Source organism: Neopelma chrysocephalum, unplaced genomic scaffold (assembly GCF_003984885.1).
Source record: "Neopelma chrysocephalum unplaced genomic scaffold, ASM398488v2 Primary Assembly neopelma1_77, whole genome shotgun sequence".
NCBI classification, from domain to species: Eukaryota; Metazoa; Chordata; class Aves; order Passeriformes; family Pipridae; genus Neopelma; species Neopelma chrysocephalum.
Window position 1 is genome coordinate 2,888,400 of NW_020897738.1, and position 27,544 is coordinate 2,915,943.

The 27,544-nt window shown below is 41.9% G+C and overlaps 2 protein-coding genes and 2 long non-coding RNA genes across 5 annotated transcripts in view; 1 reads left to right on the plus strand and 3 right to left on the minus strand.

Annotated features, from left to right (window-relative positions):
* The window catches only part of MLXIP (MLX interacting protein), a 46,154-nt gene extending 39,949 nt beyond the window's left edge, over nucleotides 1-6,205 (minus strand). The window contains exon 1 of the mRNA XM_027689790.1: nucleotides 5,835-6,205. Coding sequence (XP_027545591.1) covers nucleotides 5,835-6,205 — 371 coding nt within the window. The remainder of the gene's footprint in view (nucleotides 1-5,834) is intronic.
* LOC113970648 lies at nucleotides 5,762-11,187 on the plus strand. Its single transcript, XR_003535245.1, has 2 exons — nucleotides 5,762-5,932; nucleotides 7,171-11,187. It is a non-coding gene; the product is annotated as an uncharacterized LOC113970648 (long non-coding RNA).
* Nucleotides 10,436-27,544, minus strand: BCL7A (BCL7A, BAF complex component). 2 transcript variants are annotated; one of them, XM_027689791.1, is made up of 6 exons: nucleotides 27,166-27,544; nucleotides 22,529-22,610; nucleotides 19,266-19,362; nucleotides 17,479-17,646; nucleotides 14,455-14,576; nucleotides 10,436-13,577 (listed from the first exon to the last, which is right to left on the minus strand). In XM_027689791.1, the coding sequence occupies exons 1-6, from the start codon at nucleotides 27,222-27,224 to the stop codon at nucleotides 13,506-13,508; spliced, it is 600 nt and encodes a 199-aa protein (XP_027545592.1). In that variant the 5' UTR covers nucleotides 27,225-27,544; the 3' UTR covers nucleotides 10,436-13,505. The 2 variants fall into 2 exon arrangements, with proteins under 2 accessions (XP_027545592.1, XP_027545593.1); XM_027689792.1 differs by lacking the exon at nucleotides 27,166-27,544 and adding an exon at nucleotides 26,152-26,201.
* LOC113970649 lies at nucleotides 22,856-26,119 on the minus strand. Its single transcript, XR_003535246.1, has 3 exons — nucleotides 26,081-26,119; nucleotides 24,342-24,388; nucleotides 22,856-23,488 (listed from the first exon to the last, which is right to left on the minus strand). It is a non-coding gene; the product is annotated as an uncharacterized LOC113970649 (long non-coding RNA).

Here is a 27,544-nt window from a genome sequence, read left to right on the forward strand (position 1 = left end):
AAGATCCTCTTAATATCACTCCAAATCTCAGTGAGTTTCCACCCTCATTCCTTGTCCTCTCAACTCTTCCTGCTTTGCAACAGATCCAAGACCTGTTATTAGGGGGAAAATCCCACCCACACAGAACAATTTAGAATTTACTCTCTACTTCAAGCCTGTGACATCCCAGAAATGCCCAACCTTCAGCTCAACACGGCCACAAAGCTCCCTTTATTCCTCCCCACTCCTTCCCAGCTTGCAGCATCACCAGATACCCCTTTGTTTGATTAAGACTAATCATAGCTTAAGGACACACAGTCAGATAAGCAGCTGCTCAAGTGACTGTATATCAACTCTGCTTTCCAAAAGAATGGAAAGAATGGAAATTTTTTTCCCCCCACATGGGAAAGTAACAAACAAGAATGATTCAGTGACCTACTAAAGGGGCGTGTGGAAAAACACGAGTAAAGCTAAGACCTGAATTTCGGGTTTCTTGGCTTTAATTCCTCCTGCCACTCAGTAGAAAGAAATTAAAACAGGTAAAGGGGAGAGAACTGGAAATCAATGTGTTAATTTCTGTTGCCATCAAACTCCATTCAAAGCACATCATAAACGTGCAGCACAAAATCTTCACTAAAAGTAATGCCAAATCTCAACAGTTCAGCCAAGTTTTTTCAGAGCACGCAACAGTTATTGAGAACTGGCAATCTGAGGACAAAGCAGTTCCCTCTTCCCTCTTTCAGCAATCCATCAAAAATGATGATTATGAAATCCATGTTTTATTTAAGCCAGGAAATAACATCTTTTTACTGAGTGAAAACACCAGATGAGAACTACACCAAAACATGTACATGGTAAATCAAAAGATGATATCAACAATATGTTTTTTTAATGAAAAACGTGACTACTGTGCACATACCTCTATAGTAACACCCTGCACAACCAGGCCCACAGAAACCACTAACAGCTTGGGACCTGCAGAACCACCAAAATAGCCAGGAGCAACACAAAAAGAATTGTCCCTCTATCCAAACCTCTGTCTGTCCAATTTGTAAGTTCTTCCTTTAGTCATGTGTAGCCCTGAAGACACCAAGACCTTAATTTGAACCAAGGCCGTCTCACGCTACCACTACTAAGTGTTTACTTTGGCAAAGAAATGCATCTTTGAAATGAGAACAGCTCAGCAATCGTTCTGCAAACTGTCCCGAGGTTCAAGGTTGTCAAGGTGGAATTTCAAAGTGCATCTTACTCAGAGCTTAAAAGCTTGTGACTATATCAAGCATTTGACATAAGCAGGGTAAGAGGCTCAGAACCAATGTCCTGGTTCATATTGCACCCTGAATACAGCATCCTTGCTTTGAAGGGACCTTTATTATGGTTAATAAAGACTTACACCAGAGCAACTCTGTTCAAGTTTGGCTTCATTCACAGGGTGAATATAGGTGTTTTTATCAGAGTAGTTTCTAAAAGCAGCATGTGAAATATGCAACTAAATTCCAGAAGTTTTTAATCTCAAACTTGCCATCAGCACTACTAAGAACTTCCCCAAACAAACACATGATGCATTAACAAAGAATATGTGGCAAAGGTGCTTTGGAAACAAGCTGACCCTTAATGTCAGTCCACCGAGGAAGGGAATATTTTCGGCTTATATGAAGTGAAGGGGTCATATTGCCAAAGAGGAGAGATGAAATCTAGAAATGACCTGGCAAGCTGATCACAAGGCAGCCTTTGTCCCAGTTCCCAGACCCCACTCTCCTGTTCCGTGCAACTTTAACAGGCAGGACCCAGAAGGCTTTAGACAAGTATCTCATGCCAGTGTTAACGCTCTTACCTCAAGTACAACACCTGGCACAGTGCTTAAGCTCTTAGCAGGAGGCAAGAGAACTCTGAGGCTACTCAAGAATAATTGGGCCCACAAAGTCATCTTCATCTACCCTATTAGCCCTACCACTAAGGTAGGCACAAACTGACATAATAATATGTAACAGAAGTTTAAAAAGAACATCACCCAGTGTGAGTAGTATTGTTAATAATTCCTAAAATAAACCTTGTGCTGTTTACGTGATCTACATGACCACACAAAACTGAGTGGCCCATTCTCTCTACTGCACAGATTGTCTCCCAGGCAGTGCACAAGAAGGGAATCTTCATACAGAAAATTAATGACTTACAGGGGTCCCAGAGCCTCATCAGCCTCTTATTTCTTAACAGGGCATGTATACAACACACTGGGTAAGGGCGACTGAAATCTGCACTGTCACTTATCTACTTTACATTCAGAGAAAATAACAGAAGAATTGTCTTAAACCTACTTTTTCCAAGAGCAATAAGTTGTATTTCCTACTCCCTGCAATGATTACATTAGTCATTCCACCAGGATTTACCTCGCTGTCCTAGAGACAAATTAGCACAAGGTCGTTGACTCCTAACACACATTTTTCAGAGCTCCACATGTAGTTCAGAATATGCAGATCTGCGTTTCCAAGTGTCTAATTCAGGTTTTGAACATTAGACAAACTATACATCATTGTTCCCAAAGCAGAGTTTTCCATAGGAAAACTGTCCCATATTCCAGCCTCTTAGGGCAATAAATGGTTTATAGTGCCCTTTTGTAAAGCACAAATTTTCACGTCACAGAAGCCTTCAGCCCACATTCCACAAGGAGCTGAACAGGATTCTTCCACTGAAGACAACAGGTCTCCAAAACTAAGAGAAAAAAATTCTTCTGCCCCAATCTCAGGAAAAAAACCCTTCATATGCTGTTGCTGGAACGTTTCTGAATACAGTTCAGCTTTGGAAAGTTATTTCTGGGTAATGTAACTATTTGGATAATGGTAAAGTTACTATTAAAGGCCTTTACTAAATTAAATATCAAGATGACATATCATTTTACTTAATTCTGCATATTGCAGGTCATACAACCACGAGCACAGTTTCTCATTAGAATGAGCAGTGTCAAAGGTCTTTTTCATTTCGGAAAGCACATTTTTTAAGATCTTGTTGCCTTTACAGTGGCCTGCCTGCCACAGGGCAATCCTATCCACCTACACACACCAAGGTCTGCAAGGTCACCTTGTTTTAAAGAGCTGAGATGAAGGGGCTAAGAGGGGAAAACCACTGTCCTTTCACCTCTGTCAGTGTGGTACAGCTCCCACAACCAATCTCACGAGAAAAATGGGTGACATTCAGATAAAGCCCAGTCCATGTGATACCTGATGTAAACCCAAGTGTTTATAAGTAACTTATTGATTCAGAAAATTGTTTTTAATCTGCTCACTGTACAGGGGACTATGCTATAGGCATATTTTCCCCTGTGGAATGGCTTATCTGAAATGAGACTTTTCAAGCCGTGCAACTGGATACGTGACTGAAACAGCTGTGCTGAACATGAGAGTCAGGTAGGCTTGTACTGCTTGAAGGCACAAGGGAATCACTTCTCTGGTGTTCAGAAAGGGCTTTTTTCATCATAGAAAGTCTGACAGTCAATAGCAGAAAGCCAAATTAAAAAGAATTAATAAATTACATCATAATTAAAAGAGCCCAGACTACACCACACATCCGTGATTCAGCATAAATTTGGTCACTTCCAAACATAAACCACCCAAGGTAATGACCAAGGTAATGACCGAGGTAATCTAGAAAAACTTTGCTTTCTAGTCCATCAGCAAAGTTAATGGATACCACACGTTTTACTGCTTCTCTTTAAAACTTTAAACACTGAAATACTAGAAAGGGGTGTCATGTGTAAGTAAATATTACACAGAGAGCTCCGTTACAGCAGCTTCCCTGGGATTGTATTTAACACAGCTCTGGAAACACGGGGAGTCAGCTCATGCCCCCACAAAGCAAAAAACCCACTTTTGCACCTTTCTGTACTACAGTTTTGGTTTCCACACCCTCAGTTCTTTTCTAGAGTTAATTTCTATCCAGCACGGAAAATGTTAACACAGAATCCGAGTGTTTTGTCAGTGCTGGATCTGACATAATGGGAAAGGTACAGCTGAGGCAACCGCCACGAAATATCCCCATAAACCAACCAGGATCAAACCCAACCTGAAGCACAGCACAAAAGGCAGCTGCTGTTACTTGAGTGTCCCATGTTCCCTGAGGAGAATATGAACAGAGACCTACAACCTCCATGCTTAAATGAATCAATAGTTCAACAGAGATGACTCTTCATTTCATACCCACATTCATCACCCCAAATCAGACTTTCCAAAATTATTTTAATCCTTTTTTGACCCAAGTTCACAGATGGTTTGTTGAGCAGATTTAAAAATTTATCCCGAAGCCATCAAGTAATCAGGCTGGATCTGGGCAGGACGTTTCAGGGCTGCAACTAAGCAAACCCTAAGGTACCCAAGCACAGAAGCATTAACAATGTGCTTTTCTTTGGCAGCCTCGAAGAAGATATTTTCTGCACCTTGTCTCATACTACCACCAGCAAGCAGGATAAAATTATTTCTTCTAAAATAGATTTGGTGCTCAATTTGCACATCTGCATTCAAGTTCAGTACTGTCAGTTAGTGTCACAGAATTACTCCTTTGCATTAGATGTGATCCTCAGTTTCAAAACCCAAGGACACACAAGTAGAAGTACAAAACAAAACAAAGCTGATAGAGGCCGATGAGCAGCTGCACATGAGCAGTCTTTTTATGGCCCTTGTAATACTTGTGGTTCCTCTGCATATTCCTTCCAGTTTGTACAATAAAGGCAGACTGGTTAATTTTCCATAAAGGTTTACATTTTTATTTGTTTTGGAAGTGCAAAGTATTTATGTCCACTGTTGTACACACCTTATCCAAGGTTCGCTCTCCTGCCAGTAACTAATACCGTGCTCAGCAAATATTATCAAAATTTGAAGATTACTTACATTACACCTTCTCAGTGCTGTACAGAACACATAGTTTTATTGTTTCCCCTTCATTGAGCAATACTTAAAAAGAGGAATTTGGGGTGGGCAAAAGTTAATTTTCTTTAAGCAAGCTAATGTGGTTCCTATAAATGGAAATAAATATTTCTGTTAATATGCTCAGAGGCATTTTCCATCATCCCTTTCAATCAACTTCCAAAATACGCTCAGCAGAGAACATCAGATTGGATCCAATTTCTGCTATATCACACGGAACAAAAGGCTCCAGCAGACACACATCTTTCCAAAACACTTCTATTCCACAGCTCTGCCTCCATTTTGGATGACAGACAAAGGGGATAAATGTGAATATAACGCCTTATAGAAGAGATGAAAAGCACAACTGAAGTCAGAGCAAAAGGTGCAGATAAATCCAGGAAGTGCTGCTGCCAGCTGCAACCACCACAGGAACAAAGGAAACAGCGACAGAGCCCGTTGGCTTGAATTTGTTATAAAAATAAAATCTGGGGAGGGGAAAAAAAGGAAAATTGGCCGGGTTTCACACGGAGCGGGGCACGAGGGTTGACTCTGCCCTTTAAGGGTTTCTCCAGGGACTGTTCAGCACCAGAGGCTCCCACTCGCTCCCAGCCTGGCCGTGGGATGCTGAGGGTTCCCGGCGGCACCAGGAGCCGGGACCCCTCACTCCCCATCCCTGATCCCTCATCCCGGGGGGACGCAGTGACAGCCCCTCGCTCCCCTCTAATCCACGGGCCTCAGGCCTAAGGAAAGAACCCGCGGGGACCCCCAAGTTCACTGAACACAAAAGCGGCCCCGAAACCCCGCGCGTGGCTCGGCTCGGGTCCGTTCGGGGGGTCCCCAACGAGGGGCGACGCCCGGGCCGCGCCCCCGCCCCTCACGGCGGCCTCGGGCCCCCGACGCGGTGCCCCCGCCCGGCCCCGCCGGGGCTTTCCCGCGGCCGTGCCCCGCTCCGGGCGGTACCTGTAGGCCAGGGACATGCACTCGAACAGCTTCGTGAGGGACGCGTCGATGCTCAGACGGCCGCCGGCGCCGCCGCCGCCGCGGGCCGCCCCGAACTGGTAGGTCTGGCAGGTCTGCTCGTTGACCGTGTCGAAGTCGTAGCCCTTCTTGGGCGGGTGTTCGCTGTGCGGCGACGAGACCATGAAGTGCCCCGAGTGGATGATCTGCGGGCCCGGGGGCTGCCCCCGGCGCGGCCCGCACCGCCGCCCCCCGCCCGGCGAGGCCCCGCCGTCGTCCGTGTCCGACGAGTCCTCGTCGGGCTCGGTGCGGGGGGACAGCGGCCCCGCCGCCCCGAGGAGCCGCGCCGGCCGCATGAACACGTCGGCGGCCATGGCCCCGCTGCCGCCCAGCCGAGCCCGCCGCCCGCTCTGCGCCGCCACCGCCCCGCTCCGCCCCGGCCCGGCCCCCGCCGCGCTTAAAGGAGACGGAGCGGCCCCGCCGTCGCCCTTCCCCTCAGCCCCCGCCACCCCCGCGGCACCGGCACCGCCTGAGGCGACGCGGCCTCAGGGGGAGGCACGGCCCACCCAGGTCTGTTCACCCACCCGGCTCATCCTCACCCACCCCGGTCACCGTCACACACCCCGGTCATCGTCACCCACCCCGAAGCCCACAAGGGACCTCCCACCCCCCCCGAGGTTCCACCGGGATCACCAAAAAAAGCAGAAGGTATCGGTGCTGCTGCGCTGTCCCCGCTGCTGTTGCTGTTTTGAAATGTTTTAATTTTTCTTTTGTGCTTGGGATAGCCGCAGTCAGAACGCCTTGCTGGGAGACGGCAGTTAATGCTTGGTTTAATTAAGCCCTAATTAATTTAACCCCGACCCTAACCCCGCTCCTGCTGAGCATAACTGGTATAAATGAGCCAGCAGGGCACTTCATCTGGCAGGTCAAGGAGTTTAAAAAAAATCCCCATAAACTCAAACACAAGAAGTTTCACTTCAACATGAGGAAGAACTTCTTTCCATAGAGGTGGAACAGCCCTGGAACAGCTGCCCAGGGAGGGTGTGGAGTCTCCCTCTCTACAGACATTCCAAACCGACCTGGACACGTCCCTGTGTCACCTGCTCCAGGTGACCCTTCCTTGGCAGGGGGGTTGGACTGCATGATCTCCAGAGGTCCCTTCCATCCCTAACAATTCTGTGATTCTGTAAAACATTCCTAAACTTAAGGGACTGTGAGTAACATGGAAATGTAGAGAATAGCCCAGAACTGGCTGAAGAATATTGACGAAATAGCAATTGTGCTAGAAGTACCTAATTTAAACTGTCTTTAATACACTAAATTGCTTATTATTTTTCAGAAGCTGTCTGCAAGAAGCCAGGGCACCTGGAGAAGAAGCTGGGACCTGCAGCAAGCACTGCTGGAGTCAGACAGAGGGCAGGACACGGAGCTTCTTCTGCCAGGCTCGTAGCTCACACCCCACGGTACCTGCTCGGTGGCGCCTGTGAAGGAACCACAATTGTTCCAGGGGAAGGAAAGATCAGATTTCATCCTTCTTAAAAGCATAAAGGAAACAATGGATCCTGTAGGTCAACATGAAAGCACAGCAATAGGGCTGGTGAGGGGAGAGCAGCATCCTACAGCACAAACCTCATACGTGTACCTATGTGTACACAAAGTCAAGAGAAGAGGCCTTGAGTGTGCCCTGTAGAGCAAACCTCCATCACCAGGAGAGCTATCCTACATGCCATACTCCAAAGCATTGATACTAAGTTGTGAATATTATTTCAGTTCTAGGACCTCATACTTAAAATGAAAAAACAGGCTCGGGAGGGAAAAAACCTACACACACTCAATTGCCACATGCTACATTCTCTGCTTCGTAAAACCAGAAATAAGATCAAGGGAAACTCAAGAGATTGAGAGCAAGTCTTGGGCATGTAAAGAAGAGCATTCCTGCAGTATCCCAATTACGCCCATGTAATGATCCAGCATTCCCCATTGGCATGAAATCAAGGCTGATCACTGTGTTTAGGGGAGGAGTGGTAGGTCAAACACTCCCCCACACAGGAAAGCAGCAGGAAGGCATGGCCACATCATGTGAGGGCTGTCTTAGAGATCTTTAAAAACCAAAACCAGCATGCAGTTCTTACTTAGCATCACATACGATTCAAATTCTGAAGGCCAGTCATATTTAGCTTCAAAGCTGGTTATTGCTACCTTATATTAACATTTGCTTAAAAAAATAGAAAAAAAATGTTATCTCCCAGCAAGGCATTCTGACTGAGAATATTTTAAGTAAAAACAAAAAAATCAAACATTTCAAAACAACATTCACAATTTTACAATACCTATTTTAAGTCTTCCATGTAGGTCAAGAACTAAACCTGAACTAAAAAAATCATGACACCCCACTAACAGCACTGTATAACACTTCTATGACAACAGCCTATACATTTACCTCACTTAATTCTAAGCAAGCCACACAGGCTTCATCCCATAGGAAAAGAGGGGTAACTTGTCAAAATAAATGTAGGTAACAATGCAATTTTCTAGGAAGAGTAGCAGTACCAACCATCACATAAAGCACAGGCAGCAGCCTTAAGGTACAACTAACATTTGATAAAGTTCAAGGTTTTCTCCTCTAGTCAGGTGCAAGGATAGGGGCATCCCTTAAAATAAATCCAGTTATTTTGGAGACAGACCTCTTGGTTTACCTTAAGGTCAGCATTTAGCTGATCAGTAACAGGTCAAGCCTGCCTGTTCTCCACTCCTCCTCCACAGTAAGGAATTCCAGGAAGCACACGGAAACAGCAGCAGAAACAGAGGCCCCAGCAACATCTTTGGAGTATGTTTTTTCTTACTGTTTCTTTTCATCAATCCCCAGTGAGAGGTGAAACACAGGCCTCTGTCTTCTGATGATGTTCCTTGAACAAGGAACATCAATTCCTTGAACAAGGCTTTCAGCACAGGAGGAGGACTTAGCACTGCATTGCAATACACAGTGAGCAGAGACATTCAAGCTGTTCAAAGACATACCCACAGTGTATTCCACACTACTTAGTGGTGAGAGATTATCCTCCTAAATCTACAGACAGGAAGATAAGCATTCCCATACTGATGAGGGAAAGAGCTCAGGGAAGCTTCCTCCCAGCCTCAGACAGGGCTGGCTGCAGGCTCTGGGCAGGCTCTGCGAGTCCAGCCCTGCCACCGGCTCCGTGCTCCCAGGAAAACCACAGGGACAACCTGTGTGTGCCCTGCTCCAGGCTCCTGTTGCTCCTTCGCCCTTCCCTGGCACAAGCCTTACCTGTTCAGAGACCTTTCCTTCCGGGACCCATCTTGAGTTACATCCTTGCTGCAACCTGTATTCTCTCTCTCCAGTTCCACCCTGTATGTAACTCCTTTATATATGTCTGTTGGTTCAATTCACTGATCTGGAGAAGGAAAAAAACCAACTACACTGCAGATTCCTTCCCAGATTAGTGAACTGTAGGGGTTAATGGGGATGTTATGAGCACCCCAGCAAATGCAGGGGAGGGAACAAACCCAACTGGGAGCAGGCAGGCTGGGCTCGCCCCTCTGGGAGCAGTGAGCCAGCAGGGCAGTCCAGCTGCCTGTGGAACCACAGGCCACTTTGGGACAGAGCACATAGAACACTAAAAATAAGCTGGACACTTTATATCCACCTTGAATGTAAAGAATCTTTCCAAAACTCCTCAGGAGTTTTACCCTTGCAAGCATCGGACTCGAGCTTGTTTCCAAACTGAAGCACATTTCCACACTCTGCCCTCCCTCCTCCCTCCAATTTAAGTTACTGCAACACATTAAGCGAGTACCAAATGAGGAATCTGGTACTTAAATTACCTTAAATTACCACATTATTCTGTAGGTTGCTGTAATTACACCGGCCATATCTATTCTGTTTGTTGTTCTTACAACTACCACCTGCCCCACCACACTATCAAGACACCTTTGGACTGCTCAAAGGTGAATCATTTTACACATTACCAAACAAGACAGCACCACAAATGAACATTTAAAAATGCCATTTATAGAAACAGAAATTTATTGTAAATTAAAAAAAAAACCAAACAAACCAAAACAAACTGAGGCTAAGTTTCTTGATAAAAAAATTATTCACACAGCATTCGTGTTGTGATTTTTTATTTTATTTTTTTGAAATGAAACCATTGTACATTGTACAAACCATAACTACCGATGGAATAAATAAGTGAAAAATTATACTGCTGTACAACACACACACACACAAATCATAAGATGGAAAACGATTAGGTATTGAAGAAAACAAAATTCTTTACACCTTCTAACAGGCCCTTAGATATAAAGAACATTCCAAAACATGACAATGTTTATGTATGAAGATAGCCACCCAAAACCGATATTTTATACTGCCTTGTTGATTTATTTTTTTTTTTGTTGTTTTGTAAGTGCCAGCACTTTTTGGAATGTTTTAACAACTACTTTCCCAAGCATAAAAATTCCAAGGAATAGTTCTGCTATAAAATGTTTGGCTGAGTAAATCGCTTATCCGGAAGGCCTTCCCACGTGTTCCACAAACTCAGCTAAGTTACTTGCTTGCTTCTAGTTTCTTTATTTTTTTTCCTTTTTTTTTTTTTTTCTTTTTTAGTTTTTTATTTATTTATCTGTAACTGAAGCTCCAACATTCAGCATTGTAGCAAGGAAGCACTTCTTGATATTTGCACTATTTCTAAAACATCAGCTGTATGAGAACTTTCAGTCATCTTGAAGAAAATTACATCTCTCCTCCTGCTCCACCTCTCAATGCTTTCAATAAACCCTTTTACAGTGAGTTCATAAAACAAGTTTCGGGTAGAGATAGGTCCAAGCCAAAACCAGCTGGATTTAGATCTCGTTTCAAACCTCAGGTGGATTTGAATTCCATATTCTGGTTTGGTCCCATCTGTACTTTCTGGCATTAAAATGTGTTTAATCACATCCGTTGGCCCATAAATGTTATCAGGCACTTCAAAAAAAGACTAATAACAGTCTTATACACTATTTTGGATTTCTTCATACCAGATAATGTCAAAGTCTCTTCCCTTAGAGACTGACAATAACAGGTCTAAGGAACCCAAATCTATCTGCTTGTTCAGTTGTCTGTTGTCACTAGAATCTCTGGTTAAAATAAAAGATCTGAATGTATTCTGTGTAAGCTGTAAATAAAGGATTCCTACCTCAGAAATAAAGCCTCTAGGGAAGATGGTTATGATGCCTTGTCTTGTAAGCCACAGAACAATGAACAGTTCTGAGCAGAAGCCACAGGAGAGAAAAGGAAGTTTATAATTAAACCTGTTGATGTCAATAATGCCAATAAATGCTTCTATCTAATGAAAAATTTGAGGTATTTTTAGTGCTATTTATATATTTTATTTCTTCCTAAAGTACAGGAATTAGTTCCTAAATGAAAAGTCTATTTACTCCCTTGGAAACGTCTACAAAATGGAAATTAAAAACTTGCTGCGATGCACCTGAAGAGAGGGATTAGTAAACACGACTAGTTGTCAAAGGTGGCATCAGATTTGTTTTGTTTTAGCATTAAAAACAACAAAAAGTTAGTAAATCAAAAAATATTTTAAAAGTTTGAATCTTTCTAGATTTGCCCATTTAATATATCAATAGAACTTCTCACAAAATATCACTTAAATCTGAATGTAATATACATACAAATCAATCATCATGGACCAGTTATCCACATTTTAGGCATACACACAATTCAAGAGAGAATTCTACCGTTTCATTGCATATATTGTGCAAATTCAGTTTTTGGCTCCTCATTTCCTTATTTTCAGGATGTTAACGGACTTCATGATCAGACCAGAAATCCCAAAAGCTTATTAGGGAGCACGCTGTTTTCATGAATGATTTGCAATCCGATTTTATTCAGTTAAAATCCAAAAAAGTTTTATTTCAACATAAAGGAAAAGTTCCGAAACTGAGTGTCATAGGTTACGTGGAGTTCAGTCCTACAAGCATCTTACGGAAGGTCAGTATTGGCTCCCCGCTCCTCCCTCCCTCTGTTCCCTCCCCCCAATTCCTCATTGCTTTTCCTAATAAAGTGGTAATTGCAAATGTAATGCAGTAGTCTAAGTGCAAGCCATTTTCACTATTGGAGAATCCCAACCTAAACAAGCTTCATGAAGAGCTAATTATGAAAATGTATCAACTGGAAGCAATTTCTCCTTTTCACCTAAAAAAGTATTTACAGTTTTCAGCTTACAAACTACACGCAACCATTTCCAGAGCTGTGAGATCGTAGTTTAAATTACAAGTTCCATCTCCCACACCAAGTGAGGACAGAGTCAGGGCCTGATCCAGCAGTATGTACATATGGATGGAGGTGTGTGTGTGCATGGAAGTGGGAAACGAGCGGTTCCACCGACACCGGGGGTTTATTCCCTGGAAGTACAAAGCCCACTGGAAGACCAGACCCTTGTGACCTGATGCAGATGGTTCTGCTCGCCACGAATTGGAAGGGAGTTGCACCTACCTCGTGCCTTTCCATCAAATTTAGCATAAGCACACTTTAGTGGGGAGAGAAGGAACATTTCTAACTGATGTGGGGACTATGGAGACAACAAGGCTTATTTACAAGACTTGCTGAAAGAGAAAAGGAAACCCCCAATACAGTATTTTCCTGGAACACAGAAGTAAACATCCGATAATGAAACAGTACAATGAAATCCAGTTCAGTGAAAACATGATATCAAAAAAGACCAATTGAAAATAAACTGACTGTGCATCAATCCCTTTGATCCTATTTATGTACATAGTGGAACTTTTCTGTAAAGTTGTACCCAGTACAGAGATCTGGACCTAATACGTAAGTATTTTAAGTGCCTGTGTTATAGTATATATTCAGATCTGGACTATAAATGGTAAACAGATCATGTTAACTTCTGATGAAGTTAAGTATTTAGAAGACCAAATTTACAGTTGCGAATGCCATGCATTCAATAAAAGATCTCCACTATAGCTGCTAAAATAAAACATCAAGCTCCTTTTTCTCCTTGGACTCCAAGAGTGAAAATGGCTTCCTGATCTATAGTTGTTTAAAAATTTAAGCACCAGGGATTTAAAACTTAAAAACGAAACAAAAAACCCCAAACAAACAACCAAAAAAAAAAAAAGAAAAAGAAAAAAAAAAGCCTTACTACATGGCATTATACAAACATAGGCCACTTTGCAAAGGAGACAGTTGCAAAACAACTTTTAAAAGTTAGCACTGTTTTCAGAACACAAGGCACAAAACAAAAGCAGACATCACGCCAGAACAATGAACTTCACATGAAAGCTAATACCTGACCTGTACCATCCTTAAATATCTTACAATGTTAAATAGAGAAATGAAAAAAAAATACAGCAGCAACATAATTGTAATTTTGACTTTAGAAACAGTGCGTAGACCCCTCCTGAGTTGTTTACTCCAACCATTTCAGAGACAGTAACTTAAAAGTTCTCAATGTTTGTTTCACAGGAAAAAGTTTTCAGTGTCTGAGAAGTTAAACCTTTGTTAGGCTTTCTTGGATTTTTGCTTGGTAACTTGAAAAGTTAGGAGTTCTGTCCTCATCCAAGAGAAGATGCTTAAGTAAGGTTGTTCTATAATTAAGCCCACTGATGTACCTTACATAAAATCTGACCAGAAAAATCTATAGTCTAAATCTCTTCAACATTTTGTTGGGAAGCCTCTACTTTCATCTTTTTAGAAGGTGGCACTCCTTCAGAGTCCTTAATGAGGGGGAAAAGAAAAACAGCCACGTTATCATTGCACTGAAGTTGAGGCACCATAAACATCAAACAAACAGCACGAAAATGTCACGTGTGACAGCCAAAGCATCCCTGGATGCCAGAACAACATTCCCAAGTGCATCTGCTTCCTGAAATCACTCCTCTACTTACATCTTACCTTGACATCTTTACACTTGTTGTCGTCTACAAAAGGCAAAATTCTAGTTCCGGGCTAAAAAGCACAGTGAATATTCCAAGGAACAGCAGGGTCACCCCTGCACCAAACACACAGGGATTTTCTCCTGCTGTAGCCAGAGCAACCTCTATAGGACACAACAGGCAGGTTGGGGAAGTGCCAGGTGTGCACTGGAGCAAACCACTGACCCACAGGAAAACCAATGGATAGAGCAGTGCTCCCTGAGGATCTGGAGTTGTCCTGCCCTGAGAAGGGCACACCTGAAAGGATCGTTTCTTTCTCCCACTTACCCAGAATTTTTCAGTGTATCAGCGAATAAATATCCAAACATCTCATCCACTGAATCTATAAAAATTAACTTTCCTAACTGCCTATGCATTTACCTTTATAGAAGGCATTTTACCTCTGAATGGTCCTCAAAGGGGCCTGCTCAGTAGGTTTGGTCCAAGCAATTTATTAATGTAAAATTTTATTTCATTACAAAACACAGACTGGTCTTTAATGACCAAAAAGTCAAACAGACCAATCTGGTCTTACTGTTCCAATTATGTGAAATTCAAGTAGCCAGTCACCTTTGGAAATTATTCTAAATATACAACTGGCCTCCTTACTTTTCTTTTTTTTTAGAAAAAATACTCTTTTCCAAAATCCAAGTAATTGGGCTTCTGCATTTTAAGTTACCTGAGAGTTTTTAGATGCCTCTGTAATTATATCATTTTCTCCAGAGGACTGAATTTCTGCTTTCTCTGAACTATTCATGGAATTTTCCATTGAAGACTGTGAATTCTGTTCATCAGAGGTATCTGAAATTTCAAGAAACAATTTTAAGCAAACAAATGAAAGCATTCAGCAGGAGCTTTTAGGATGTCTTCCCATCAGCAGCATCCCAAGCACATGCATTTCACCCACGTGTAATGGTTAATGATGACATACATAACTGTGAATATCAGGAATGAAGCTCCAAGTGCAGGATCACAACCTGGCTGCTGGCAGAGCTTCTCCTTCCCAGTACTGGCAGCAGAACCCTGGGATCAGACCCTAGAGGGAGCCAGGCTCCCACACACCCTCACCCAGCCGTGTCAGGGCCAGCAGCAAACGAGTCTCAACACAAACTGACTGCAAACAAACCTCCTCCAAAGCAGAAGGAAAAGGCTGCTACAAAAAGGGCTGAACTGTGATAACTAATGGGTCTAAAACCATGTGGCTAGGGAGAGAATAAAATTACCTGAATCAAAATTCAGCCATATATTTAAAATTCACTTTTTTGCTTGATACTACTTTTAAGATAGAATTTAGAAATTCAGCTAACTAGTTTAACCATTAAGGTTGTAGAATTTTTAATATTGGTGCACAGCTGTGGAGAAGTCTCCCAGCCTGTTCCTGCTTTCAATTTTCATTGGGATTTTTTGTTGTTGGGTTTTGTTTTGGGGTTTTTTGGTTTTCTTTAGTTGTTTTTTTAAACCCTTCTCTCTCTCAAAACATGATTTACAGAAGACTCAAAGCTAAAGCATCCATTCACTCAAAAGAGAGGCCAGGGGCACTTTAAATGTCTTCGCAGGTTAAAGATCCCTGGAAGTTTAACAAAGTGTGTCCAGAAGCAGAGAATCAACAAAAAAACTCAAACCAAACAAAAAACTTCACCACCTAAACCCCTCTGATTGTAAAAGGTCAGTTATAGTTCCTCCAGTATCCACTTCAGGAACAGTTTAAGGACCCCATTCTTTCCTTCCCCTCATTTAAAAATCCTTTGTGACTTAAATTCTCAGAAGTGTGTGTGAAGTTTTATGAAGCGATCCCTCCATAGATCCCTGACCCAAGAAACTTGAATTTATTCCAGATGAAGAGCAATGGAAGATCAAAACAATTCTGGAGAGCTTTGGTTAACAAAGATGACATAACCAGTGAGTAATGGATATTTTTGTGACACACTGTATAAAAAGCATCACAAGCATTTCTGAGTTCAAGATAAAGCGATGCCCATGATGAGCATCTCAAAGATCACACTCAGCAAACTCAGTCAGAATCCTCTTCCTGTCCATGTCTCACCAGAAAAGCATCTCCATGCTGATAGAGAAACAAGTCTCAAGGGTCAAAAGGAATTTCAATTTGAATTTTTGCAGTGCCTGTCTCAGCAGACACTGAGCTGAGGAGCTCTACCACGTGCCCATCTCCCTACCACAGACTCCTCGTGGCCGCTGTTCTCTTCCAGGTGCTCCTGACAACACACTCAGGCTGCTGCTGCTGACCTTTGGGCAAGGGGACCCCTATTTCAAACAGTCAAGTCCCAATGCCTGCAGTGACTTGTTCACACAGCAAACTGTTTTCAGTGCACCTGTTTGGTTTAAGAAGCCCTCCTCATTTCTGCCCACCCAAACTGTCCCCTGGCTTAAAAGAACCTCCCTGAGTTCAGTGGAGCAACATGAGACAGAGGTGCAAGGTCCTTAACCCTGTCCAGTTGAATAATGTCACAATTCCAGGGCTCTGATTGATCCCTTTGGTAGATAAATGTTTACTAAACTGTATAACACAGCACATAACCAATAGAAAAAAACCCCACATTAACAACAGGTATTTTTTGCCATTATATCTCCCTTTCATTTTACAGTAACTGACTCTGGAGCTAATCCAGAGGACTGGGTGTGATTTTCCCTGAACCTAAATTTAGCCAGAGGAGCTTTGTAACGACTTCACGTCACCAGGTTCAGACAGTGTTACTCCTGGGAGTGAACCCTTACCATTGAACGTGGCCAAATATGCAAGCTGAGATTTTCTTTGAAGGAAATGGTGCTCTGATTGATTTCCATTTGGTGACAGTTCTGTTGTCGAATTTTAACCCCAGTTAACAATGACAATATTTAACATACTTCACCCCTGGCGTTACCGAGATAAAGGCTCTAAATTTAAATTGGTCATTGGATCTACTGAGTGAAGAACTAAATCAGGAGGGTATAATTTAATTGCTTTGCTATGGGAAGAATTCTGCAACCAAATCATTAGAATGGTGTTAAGGACATCTTTTATCTGTTATAATAGGACGAAGGAAGTTATCTTTCCATGAATATAAACACAGAGCACTTTTCAATTACCCAAAATACCATTTAAAGAGTGAGGTTCAGAACAATCTCTTAACCCACATGTATTTTTAATCTGTGCACAACAGCAGTACAATCTTGTAATGCTTTTAGAAAATTAGGACAGAATTCAGAGCTCTCTTCTGAATAACTAATTAGCAGGGTTAAGAGAAAAGAAAGCTTACATTATAGTTTAGACAATTCTAAAAAATAATTTCAAATTATCTCACCTCTATTTCACTTTCTTACTAGATAACAAACACTCACAGACCTACACAAAGTAATAACCTCCAGGGTTTGTGTGATTACATGGTAGCTGCCATTTCAAAGATGAAGAATTCTTTCATTTATAAATTATTTCTTCTTTCAAGGCTGAGATTATGACAACAATAAACCAAGTATTTTGTTTCTCTCTGAAAAGACCCTGAATGTCAGTGTGACCTTTCCAGTTGTATGAAGGATCATCAGGAAGTCAGAGAGACTGTGGCCCATTTTCACATAAATGCTGAGAACTCAGCAACCATCTCTTTCAAAATGTTATTTTTTTCAGTTCTTAAAGTGGATAAGCAAATAAATGACACACTAAAGGATAACATTTTTTTGTTTGGTTTTGAAGGTGGCCTTCCCAGCTTACCTTCTGAGCCAGGCTGCTCCTTTGCCTCTGCCTGAGTTTCGTCAGACTTGACTTCAGTGCCGTCTGCTTGTGTTGCCAAGTTCTGCTCTGGTGCTGGACTTGAATTACTACTGTTTTCTTGTTTTATTGGAGAAGCATCAGCTATTGAACTCTGGTTGCTATTGTCATCTGTTAACAAAAGAGTGAAAAACAAGGAAGTTTAATGTGACAAGACACAAAGCAAACCTTAATTCCTCCATATTTTTCCTGTGTTATTCCCTGGTAACACATGATATAATTCAGCTCATTTGGGATCAAGTCCAAGCATTCAGACTAACCCTACATCTAACTTTTTTCCACACCAGCCTAAAGAGTTTTCTAGCAGTTACTAAAAATCAGAAAACTTCAAAAACCAGGTTTGAACTAATTTTATACATCAAAACCAAGAGCGTTTTACTCAGCTCTCATCCAAAAGAACCCAGAATTTTGCAGTATGAATAAACCAGATCAACTGAAGTGACAGTCTCACTAAGGGCTAATCAAGTGTTCACGCTTCAGATTTACAGATACCCAAAAACAATACCCACCCATTGTTCAGATGAGCAGATGTTTTCTGAAATGTGTCCTGAAGGTCAAAAAAAAACCAGCCCAAAACCCCTCAAAAAACCCCCATCAAGATAAAATGTAACATCCAGTCCCAATATCAATAGTTTCAAAGTGATAATTGTCCAGGAAATTCCCAAGCCCTCAAAGACTTGGATCACAGTAAGTTTCTGCAGCACAGATATTGTCTCTGTAGTCAGAGATCAGATTAAGTTTATCATGGAATTGTACAGTCTGGCTTAAAAACAAATTATATATGATAAAAAAGCAAGTAGTATATTCACCTTGTGGATGGGAGCAACAAGACTTAAAAAAATTAAATGAACTGACCAAGGCAAAAAGCCAAAAAGTTTGAAACAGATGAAAAATTAATGTAGATCTGTGAAAGTCCTGCTCAATCCTTTAATTGCAAGACCATACTTGCTGTGAACACTGCAAAAACCAACCAGGAGGCAATAGAAATGCAAATAAAACTGAAATGAAAAATTTACAACCCACTAAAGAGTGATCCCCTCTTATCAGCTCAAATAGTGCTGCTTTCTCAGCCATAATTGTTATCCAAACAGCCAGAAGGTAAAAACTTGAAACAGAGCTGAGCTGTGCAAACTCCTCTATAATAAACACCAGGTTAACACTCAACAGTCACACTTAAAAAAAAAAAAAAAAAAAAAAAAGTTGACCTAATAGTGCCTGACTGGCAAGCTAAAAAGTATTTCCTTAAGCACTTAATTTCATCAGGCTGAAGGAGAAGAAAGACAACACAGATCCACAGCTTGCCTCCTTGGCTCTTGCAGAATTCTTTTGACCTTAATCAGTTACAGAGTTAATAAGTACAAAACCTGCACAAATTGTAGGAGGTACCACTGAGGCTTTGGGGATTTTTTGGTTCTTCAAGCACCAAAGTTGACAGAGTTACTACTTCACCTCAGTGTAGATATTGAAAAGTAGATATTTCTAATTTTCTGTTTAGCTCCACTAACAATTTTTCCCCCCCACACTCATAGCCCAAATAAAAATGTTGTTTGAACAACTGTTAGTACATCCACAGAAGAGAAGCCCAAGGTACCAAATAAGCATCTGATGCTGTTTTTACTTTGACTCCATCCCACTGTCCATACATTGCAGCAAGGCTGGATCTGATGTTGTTGGTTTATACCTTCAGAGCAGGGCAGGAGGGGAATTGGGGCTGCCCTTCTCCCACTCACCGTGCATGTCCATCATCCCTGGGGAGGAGCTGTTCTCTGGAGTGGTCACTTCAGAGCCACATTTTTCATCTTTGCCCTTTTTCTTATTCTTATTTTTCTGAAAAACAAAAGGCATCACACACAAATGAGATACCACCACCACAAAGAGAAATCCGTGTTGCAGTACAAAACCCTCATCACTCATTACTTCCATAAGCACCTCTTAATTTCAAGTGAGAAATAAAGCCAGTGTGATAATAACTGCCATTATCAATAATGCATTAGTCCCAATAACTGCAGGACTGTTTTCCCATTTGCATTCTTCTTGACACAGAACACTAGGATTTATGGGAAATTCTAATAACAGCACTAAACATGATCTTAAAGCTCTTTTCCAACCTGAACAATTTTGTGATTCTGTTCTTCATCTTCAAACTGCACCATTTCTGTAAAAAGCACAGAAGTTCTCAGAAACCCTCCTAGTTCTCCACACAAGAATCTGAGGCACAGTGATTAAAGGGTTTGCTGCTACAGACTCTGAGAACTTGGCAGGTGCTGCTGCCAACTCTGTACTCAGCCCTAAGAGCTACAGAAGCAAGGTCAAAGAAATCTCTGCTACACCAGGAACAGGGAATAATATTGCTGATCAGAGGCAGGGCTGAGATCCACCAAAACACCCTATTTCTGAGCTCCCAGTTCTGCTCTGTGTGGTTTGTGTGTATCAACACACCACCACCTAACCCAGTACATTGTCCCTTTCCTATCAGGAAGCTTCAAGAGCACACCAAGACACTGTGCACCACAGGAATGACAAAGATCATGAATTTTAGGCTCAAGAGACAGCTTTTCACCTCCTTCTCAAAGACCAACACTGCAGAGACCTCCTCCTTCCCTACAACCAATGCTGTTTCTTCATTCTAACTAAAAGATGGATTAAGAAAAATCAGACTGGCCTAAAACAAAGAGCACAAGCACGACAGCCCTGCGTGAGCACCGGGTCCCAACCTGCTCAGGACTGACCCCCAGCACAGCCCACAAGCACTAAAACAAAGGAAGAGCCCGTGGATCCATCACGTGGGAACTCTGCGCCTGCCGAGGGATGCAGCATTTCCAATTAGGAGGTGACGTAATCAGTCTCCCAGGAGAAAGAGCAGCTGCACTGCTTTTGGAGGATCCTGCTGCCTGCTGAGGACACAATGGGAAGCCTGACTCCAGGAAGAACACTCTCAACCCATCCTTTTGGACAGAGAGCGTCTTCCAACAGGGGAAGGAACTAAAACACAATCAAATATTGTCTAAGACTGCAGAAGAAATTCAACAAGTGATATCTGGGAAAGACTTTTGTCTTTATTTTAAACGTATTATTTAAGTTATTTCTAAACTGTATTTTTTCTTCAGAGAAGCCAGATTTTACTCCCTAATATACGAAACAGAGGTGAGAGTACATGGACTTCTTTACCTTTGCAAAATGAAAGTTCAGAGGGGTCATAATATCTCTCAGGTTTGGTTTGGTTATTTTTTTAAAGGCAATAAAGACACTTTTGCCACAAAAGAAATACTGAAAATGACAGCAAGCAATTTAAACTGCAAAGTGTTTTACAAAGGTTTAACCATCAAAGTGGTGAGGCTCTAGAACAGCCTTCCAGACCCAATAGGAGGAAAAGAGCCCAGCTAATTGTAGTTCAGAGAAATGTCAAAGTGTCTTAGGAACAGTACATGAGGGGGGAAGAAATCTAATCTCTGTTCACTAAAATCAAAGACAACTTCCATTTGAAACAGGAAAGGTCCCATCTTCCTACTCTAGTGAAAAGCAAAGTCACTGTCTGCTCCTTCACAGTGGATGAAATTGGATATAAAGGAATGTCTGCAACAAAATTAAATAGCCAAAATTACTCCTGCTTGGTATTTATTTGTAAAATACATGCACTTGTTTTATTTGTGAGAACTTCCAGAGCAAGAAGACAGAAACCTTGTGACATCAATGCTGCAACAACTGCAGCATGAAAAGAGTGTGACTGTAGGACACCAAAGTAACTGGTCTTGAACAAGTGTCCCAATTTCAGCAAATCTGGGGCCTCAACCTACAGATGATGGCTCAGAAAACACAATTAAACTCTGCACAGAGACCATTATATAAACCCATTCTTCATAACAGGGAATCTGACTTCAGGTACCAGTGACCTTGAAAATTCATCCAGAAGCTCACTTAGAAATTCTATTTCCAAGTCCCACAGCACCCATCCTGCAGGAACACCTTCACTGCAGGAAATGATTTTCAGAAGCCATGAACCTAAATATCCTAAATCTTGCACTCTCTCTCACGCAGATAGCACACCTCCCCCCCTCCCATGTATTATAAATAAATATATCAAGACCAAACATTTGACAACTAGAAACAATGAAGAGATTTCTGTAAAGAAGGTTTCCCAGTTCCTAAGGGGTTACTTCACAGAGATGCTGCTCAAGCACTGGAAGAACCCAAGAGCTTTCCCACAACTTTGACAGTCATTGATATATGTGGGACAACCAAAGGCACAGAAAAGAAACAAAGTAAAAGCACGTGAAGCCCAAGGAAGGAGTACCAAACTTAGCATATATATTCTGTTGTATCATTATTTTACTATGATATTGTGGATTAGTTTTCTATTACAATATTTCAACTTTTAAAAAAGCAGTGTTTTGAAAATCAATTTGTAAGTCCCACCCACTTTGATTTTTACAGCAATTTTAACACCACATGAACAGTGCACACTAAGAACACAAACATGATGCATACACAGAACATTCATGAAGAGAAAACACACATTGCAATAGAAGTGTTTGTGCTGTATTACTTGGGCTGGACATCTTAATACAAGCTATCTCAGTTCCACAGGGTTTTCCTACCCTCACATCAGTGTTTTGCACCTATTTTTGAGCAAAACAGAGAATACTCTGCCCAGTTCCAAACCAGCTACTTTCCTCTAAAACATCAGGCAGAAGGAGGGAAAATGGTCAATGTCTGAACTTTCCCTCCCCACTTCCCAGTTGTTACGTTAGAGAAAGGTTTAAAAAATCAGTTTCAAGCTGAATATTTCACAGTTATCTGAGAACTGATCCCAGTTGACTCCAGGAAGACTCACCCACTGACCCATCAACATCACTTTCTGTAGAGATCAACATCTCCCTGGAGCGTGCAAGACCCACACCAGCCTTAGCTTAAGGCTCCGAGAAGATCAAGAATATTATTTCTTTGGATTTTCCCTAAACACAAGGAAAAAGCAGAGACTGCAGGATATACTTACATCATCGACCTTGGGCTCTGTTACTGGGACCCATTTGTAAATCCTTAGGGATGTGTCGCCAACTGTCACCCACTTCTTCTCCCTAGAAAATTACAATGCAGGAGAAGTTAAACTTCGAATTCAGAAGAGAGTGATCTCCTATTGTAAGTTGTCAAGGATTTAAACAGGCTATTAAGTAGGATGATCTCTATTACATCGTCTTTAGCACTGCATTGTGCAAATTGTTCTTTGCGTTTCACAAAGTTGTTAGAGCACTGCTACCCTCCAGATTTCTCAGGGCTGTTACCTGACTGGGTGAGTAACTGCAGTAGCAGTAATAAGATCTGGATTAAAGGTACAGTTAAGAAGAACAGCAATTGAAAATGCAGATTTAATGCCTACAATTTTCACTTCGGTTTCTAGAGAGCAGAAGAGGGTTTAGACAGACCAGTGCGTTTTGATTGTCATGAAGCTGTTTAATGGCATCAGAAATCTAGATGCATTTTGACCATCTGAGGTTTATTTTGGGGCAGAAATTTGCTGCTGGCAATTTAACATTCACTCCACACCCCTGACAGACAGCTCTGCAATTCCAGCCGTAGGACCAACAGCCTCTTTGGAAGAAACGTGTGCCGTGATGCAGAATCCAGACTCTGGAGAGCCCAGCCCTCTGGAAAAGCAAGGCTGAGGCTACCAGAGAGGGAAAAGCATAACCTGGAGCACTGTGCAGGCCCTGCCAGCCGTGAATGGTGACACTGACAAATTGTGAAGGAAATGTGGCTGGAGGGCGGCACCACCTCAGGGGGGCACAGCGGAGAGCAAAGGGACGCTCAGCGCCTGGGTGAGGGATGAATTCCCTGAGCCCTCTCCAGCAGGGTATTAAAAGAAGGTCCACAATGCCAGAGAAATTTCATCCCGTGCCTGTGATCAGCTTTCAGGTCACAGATTCCCACTGCTGGTTGCTGGGTTTGTAAAGCAGCTCTGCAAATGGATCGATTAGAAGTTAACAACAAAGAGCGATTCCATTAAAGATTCAGGAACATCTGAAATTAATTTGGCGTGAGATCTGAAGCATTATTTTTTTCCAAAAAACACATTTAAATAATAGATTTGGGATCCAGTTATAGGTTAAAAAGATTTAAAAATGTTTTTTGCAGGATGGGAGAAGCTGGGTGTGACTCCAAATATATATATATTTATTTGTGATAGCTTCATTTTTAAAAAGGACCTCCAGAATCAAAAGCAGCCACAAACATCCTCCTATTTGTTTTAGCTACTAAAGCCAATCTTTTATCTTCCCTTTAGAAGAGACATTTTCCTGTTTAATCAAAAAAAACCCCTAAACTATATATGACTATTTGATACATTTTGGATCTGTCTGTAAGGAGATTTTAACTTAAGTCCAAAACTATTTGAGATTTATTTCTTTCCCACTGCTCTTCCTGGAGTACAATTTCCCCTCATTGTGTTTGGATACAACCATTTGGGTACACTAGGTGGCTAAAGTATGTCAAACTCCAATTTCACTCTAATTTGGAGCTCTACATGTGATAAAAATGACAGTGGAGATGAGGGCATGTCAATAATGAGAACATACTTAATTGTGAAGTGATGATCATGACATAATTTGGGGTTTTTTTAAGGATACAAGACAAACTAGGTTTATCTCTACTTAGGAAAACCTTTGAAATTATGGAAATAAAACCAGCTGGGGTTTTGTTTTGGGTGGGGGGAGAGGTGAATAAATGCTTTTAAAAAATCAAGATTTTAGTCTTTTCCTACAGCAAAATATTACTTAGAGATGCTGCACTGGAAAACCAAAAGTTCAAGATACCTGTTAGCATCTCAAAGCAGCCTCACACAGCATCTTCACTGGACAGACTGTAGAACACAGGAGGAAACCTATATTAGTAACTTTTTCCTTCTAGTATTAAAGTTAGCCCTGACATCTTAATTCTTTTGAGCTTCTTAAGTACCACTTTAAGTTTCGATAACCCTCAGCTACAGGGATTTTTTAACTGAATTCAATACACAGTAATTCAGACAACAATGGGAAGAAGGATATTTTGTGATGGAAGTACACCAACATCCCAGTCCTGCAAACACTCACAGCTGAAAAGAAAACCCCACATCACACTGCTATTATGCAAATATTTTACACGTGTGAGCATTTACAGTATTGGAGGTTTAAGACCATGAAAGTATCAGTAGGAAAAAAAGAAGACAACCTCCTCTAAAATGTAATAAAAGCATTTGCAGCACAAACACAAATTTGTTAACAAAGAAACGCAATGACTTTGAGACACTTGAGATCAACAGGGTAAAATAACTTCAAGATTAAAGATGTTTATTGCAAATTAAGCTTAGGATATTATGCGTAATACTTACTGCCTTTGCATTTCACAACGAAACCCAAAATCCAAACAAGCAAACAAAAACCCCACACCCAGTTCTACTCTGACGACTCTTTTTAGTCTTTCATGCAAAGACACCATCCCAACCTGCTGGTCAGGGGCTTTCCTTCTCATTCCCTGAGAACTGACAATTTACTGATGCTGCCCCATGGCAGGAAGTTTGGGAAATGCTGCACAAACCACACAACACCCTCCCTGACCCAGCACTGGAGTGGGAATGAGGAATTCCTGAGCTCCTGTGCCCAGCCTCTTGTGAGACCTGAAGTAGTTTCTCCCCATTTTCCTGTCTGTTGCACCCACCCATCCCGAGATCCTGAGCAGAATTCCACCCCACCACCTATTCCACCTTTGCTAAGTGATCACTAGGTAAAATATGTTATCACACTACCCTCTGCTATTCCATATAGGTTGGTCTCTATATTGACTGGTGGACTGGAAAAGGTGCCTAATGGAAATCCATCAACCTGACAGTTTATCAGGCTAAAAATGTGGCAATGATCAACTTTACTTGTCCATGTCCAGCTGATAAACTCCGCAGCTTTACAAAAAAATAATAATTTGGCCTGTTTTAATACCTCTCCTGTTCCTCCATGAATGAATCAGGAGTAACAACAGAAAGTGGCAAACTTCAAATATCCACAAAAATACTTTTTTCTTTTAATTTTCCACACCGAAAAGTGTTTTCAATATTTTAGTCACAGTAAATTCAGAAACTAACCAATGCAACATAAACAAACCCTTACATCTATCTGAAATTGTGTTAAAGCATTTTTAAATTCTGAACTGTATCTGCACAGCATTTAAAGGACAGCCAAGGGTACATAGGGTAAGCACTAGTATCAACACTTCAGTGCTTATGCCTGAGGCATACTAATATCCCAGAACTTACATCATTATATACTCAATTCCCCACTCTAAAGAGCTCAGGACTCTTAAATATATTTATATTTTGTTTAATAACACTAGAGCTCCACAGATGAGTATCAGATTCCACGTATAAAAGTAATATATGGGTGAGCAAAGACAACAGTGTATGTTACACTTATACAGAAAGTGTCAAGGCAGCTTCTGCAGCAGCAGTGAGTGCCAGAAACATTTGATGGCACAGACACAGAAAGCCTTTACTGCCAATATATCACTCAAGGAAAGGCTTTCCCACTCGTTTGGCCTTTTCCTGTGGCTCTCATCCATCAGTGATCTGCGTTTACACACGGATTTGCTCCCACATACCCCATCTTCTGCTGATGGTCACGAAGTGACGTCATAATGCTGAATTTATCACATCACACTCACTTGCATTGCAACAGAGTTTGGTGAAAATCACAGAATTATGACCTCCCTGTGGGATCAAGCAAAGGAGAGAGGGGAATGGGAAAGAAAATGCCATTATTATACACAAAAAGTGCTGTGAGATGCACAACAACTGACTTTCTGAGGCGCAGCTTTGCCTTCCCGAGCACGCCCACTGCTGTGGGGATGTCTGTCTAGTGACTAATGTGAAGGAGCCCCAGACACACGTGGTGTTTATACTGACCAGGCTGCAAACACAATAAAAAGCCATGCAGCATGACTGGACAAGGACAGGTGGTTACAGACACCTTCCCTCTGAGTTTCCCTAAACACGGCACATTTTGAGAGCCCCCTGTACCACACACAGGCCAGCACGTTTTAAAGCAAGCCCTGCTTGGTTCCACGTGGCCAGGAGCACCTTTCTAACAGTGGAGAGAACCATTTACACATGCCAAAACTCTACCTTTAACCTCAGCTTCCACTAAAGTCAGAGAGCACATCCTGGCTCAGAGAGAAATAATCAAAGACAGAAAAAAAAGTATCATAATTCAAGCATCGTAACAGGGTGTTTGGGCCACTACAAAACTTCAGTACATTTCTGCACATACACTGGGTATTCTTACTTCAACTGCCACTACTTGAACTAAAATCTTAGCAGGAAACCTAAAAGAGCCAACACAGCCAGGCTGAAGCAGGGTGGTGATCCAGGAGTAGCAAACAGCCTTTTTCCAAAGACATCATGTTAAGAAGTTCTATGTCATAACTCCTGTTCAGACCAAAAGCCTATTTTAAGGAAGCATGAGCAGCAAAACCTCCAAAAGCTCAATCTCTGAGCATTACATATCACACAAAAACATTTCAGTGAGTCTGAATGGAGCCAGTGAACAGAAAAGCTACAGCAGCATTGCCCAGAAATTCTAAGTAGCCACAGCCAGCGATCCCAACCATTGGCACCAGGTTACACAGCCAGTGGGGACTTTTCTCCTCAACTTTCTCCAAGTACTTTCTTTCATCAGTTGTCCAGGTTCACCTCTTCTTCCTAAGGTGCTACCACTACCCTCAGATTAGGGCTTTGATGGGTCAGAGAAATGTCAAAGGATTCTGCAAAGAATTCAAAGACAAGGCAGTGAGCTTTCCTCATTCCCACCAGGTATTCCAGACCTCAATCCTCACGTTTGCACAGTTGTCCGAAAGTCCAGCAGTGCTCCATACCCATGAAAATTATTTCACTGCCTCCCAAGACATCCTACCACTTATGCCTCCTGCCCGTTACTTGTCTTTCAGTAAATGTCTGTATTTTCCTGCATTTGATAAATCCGACTTGGATAAAACC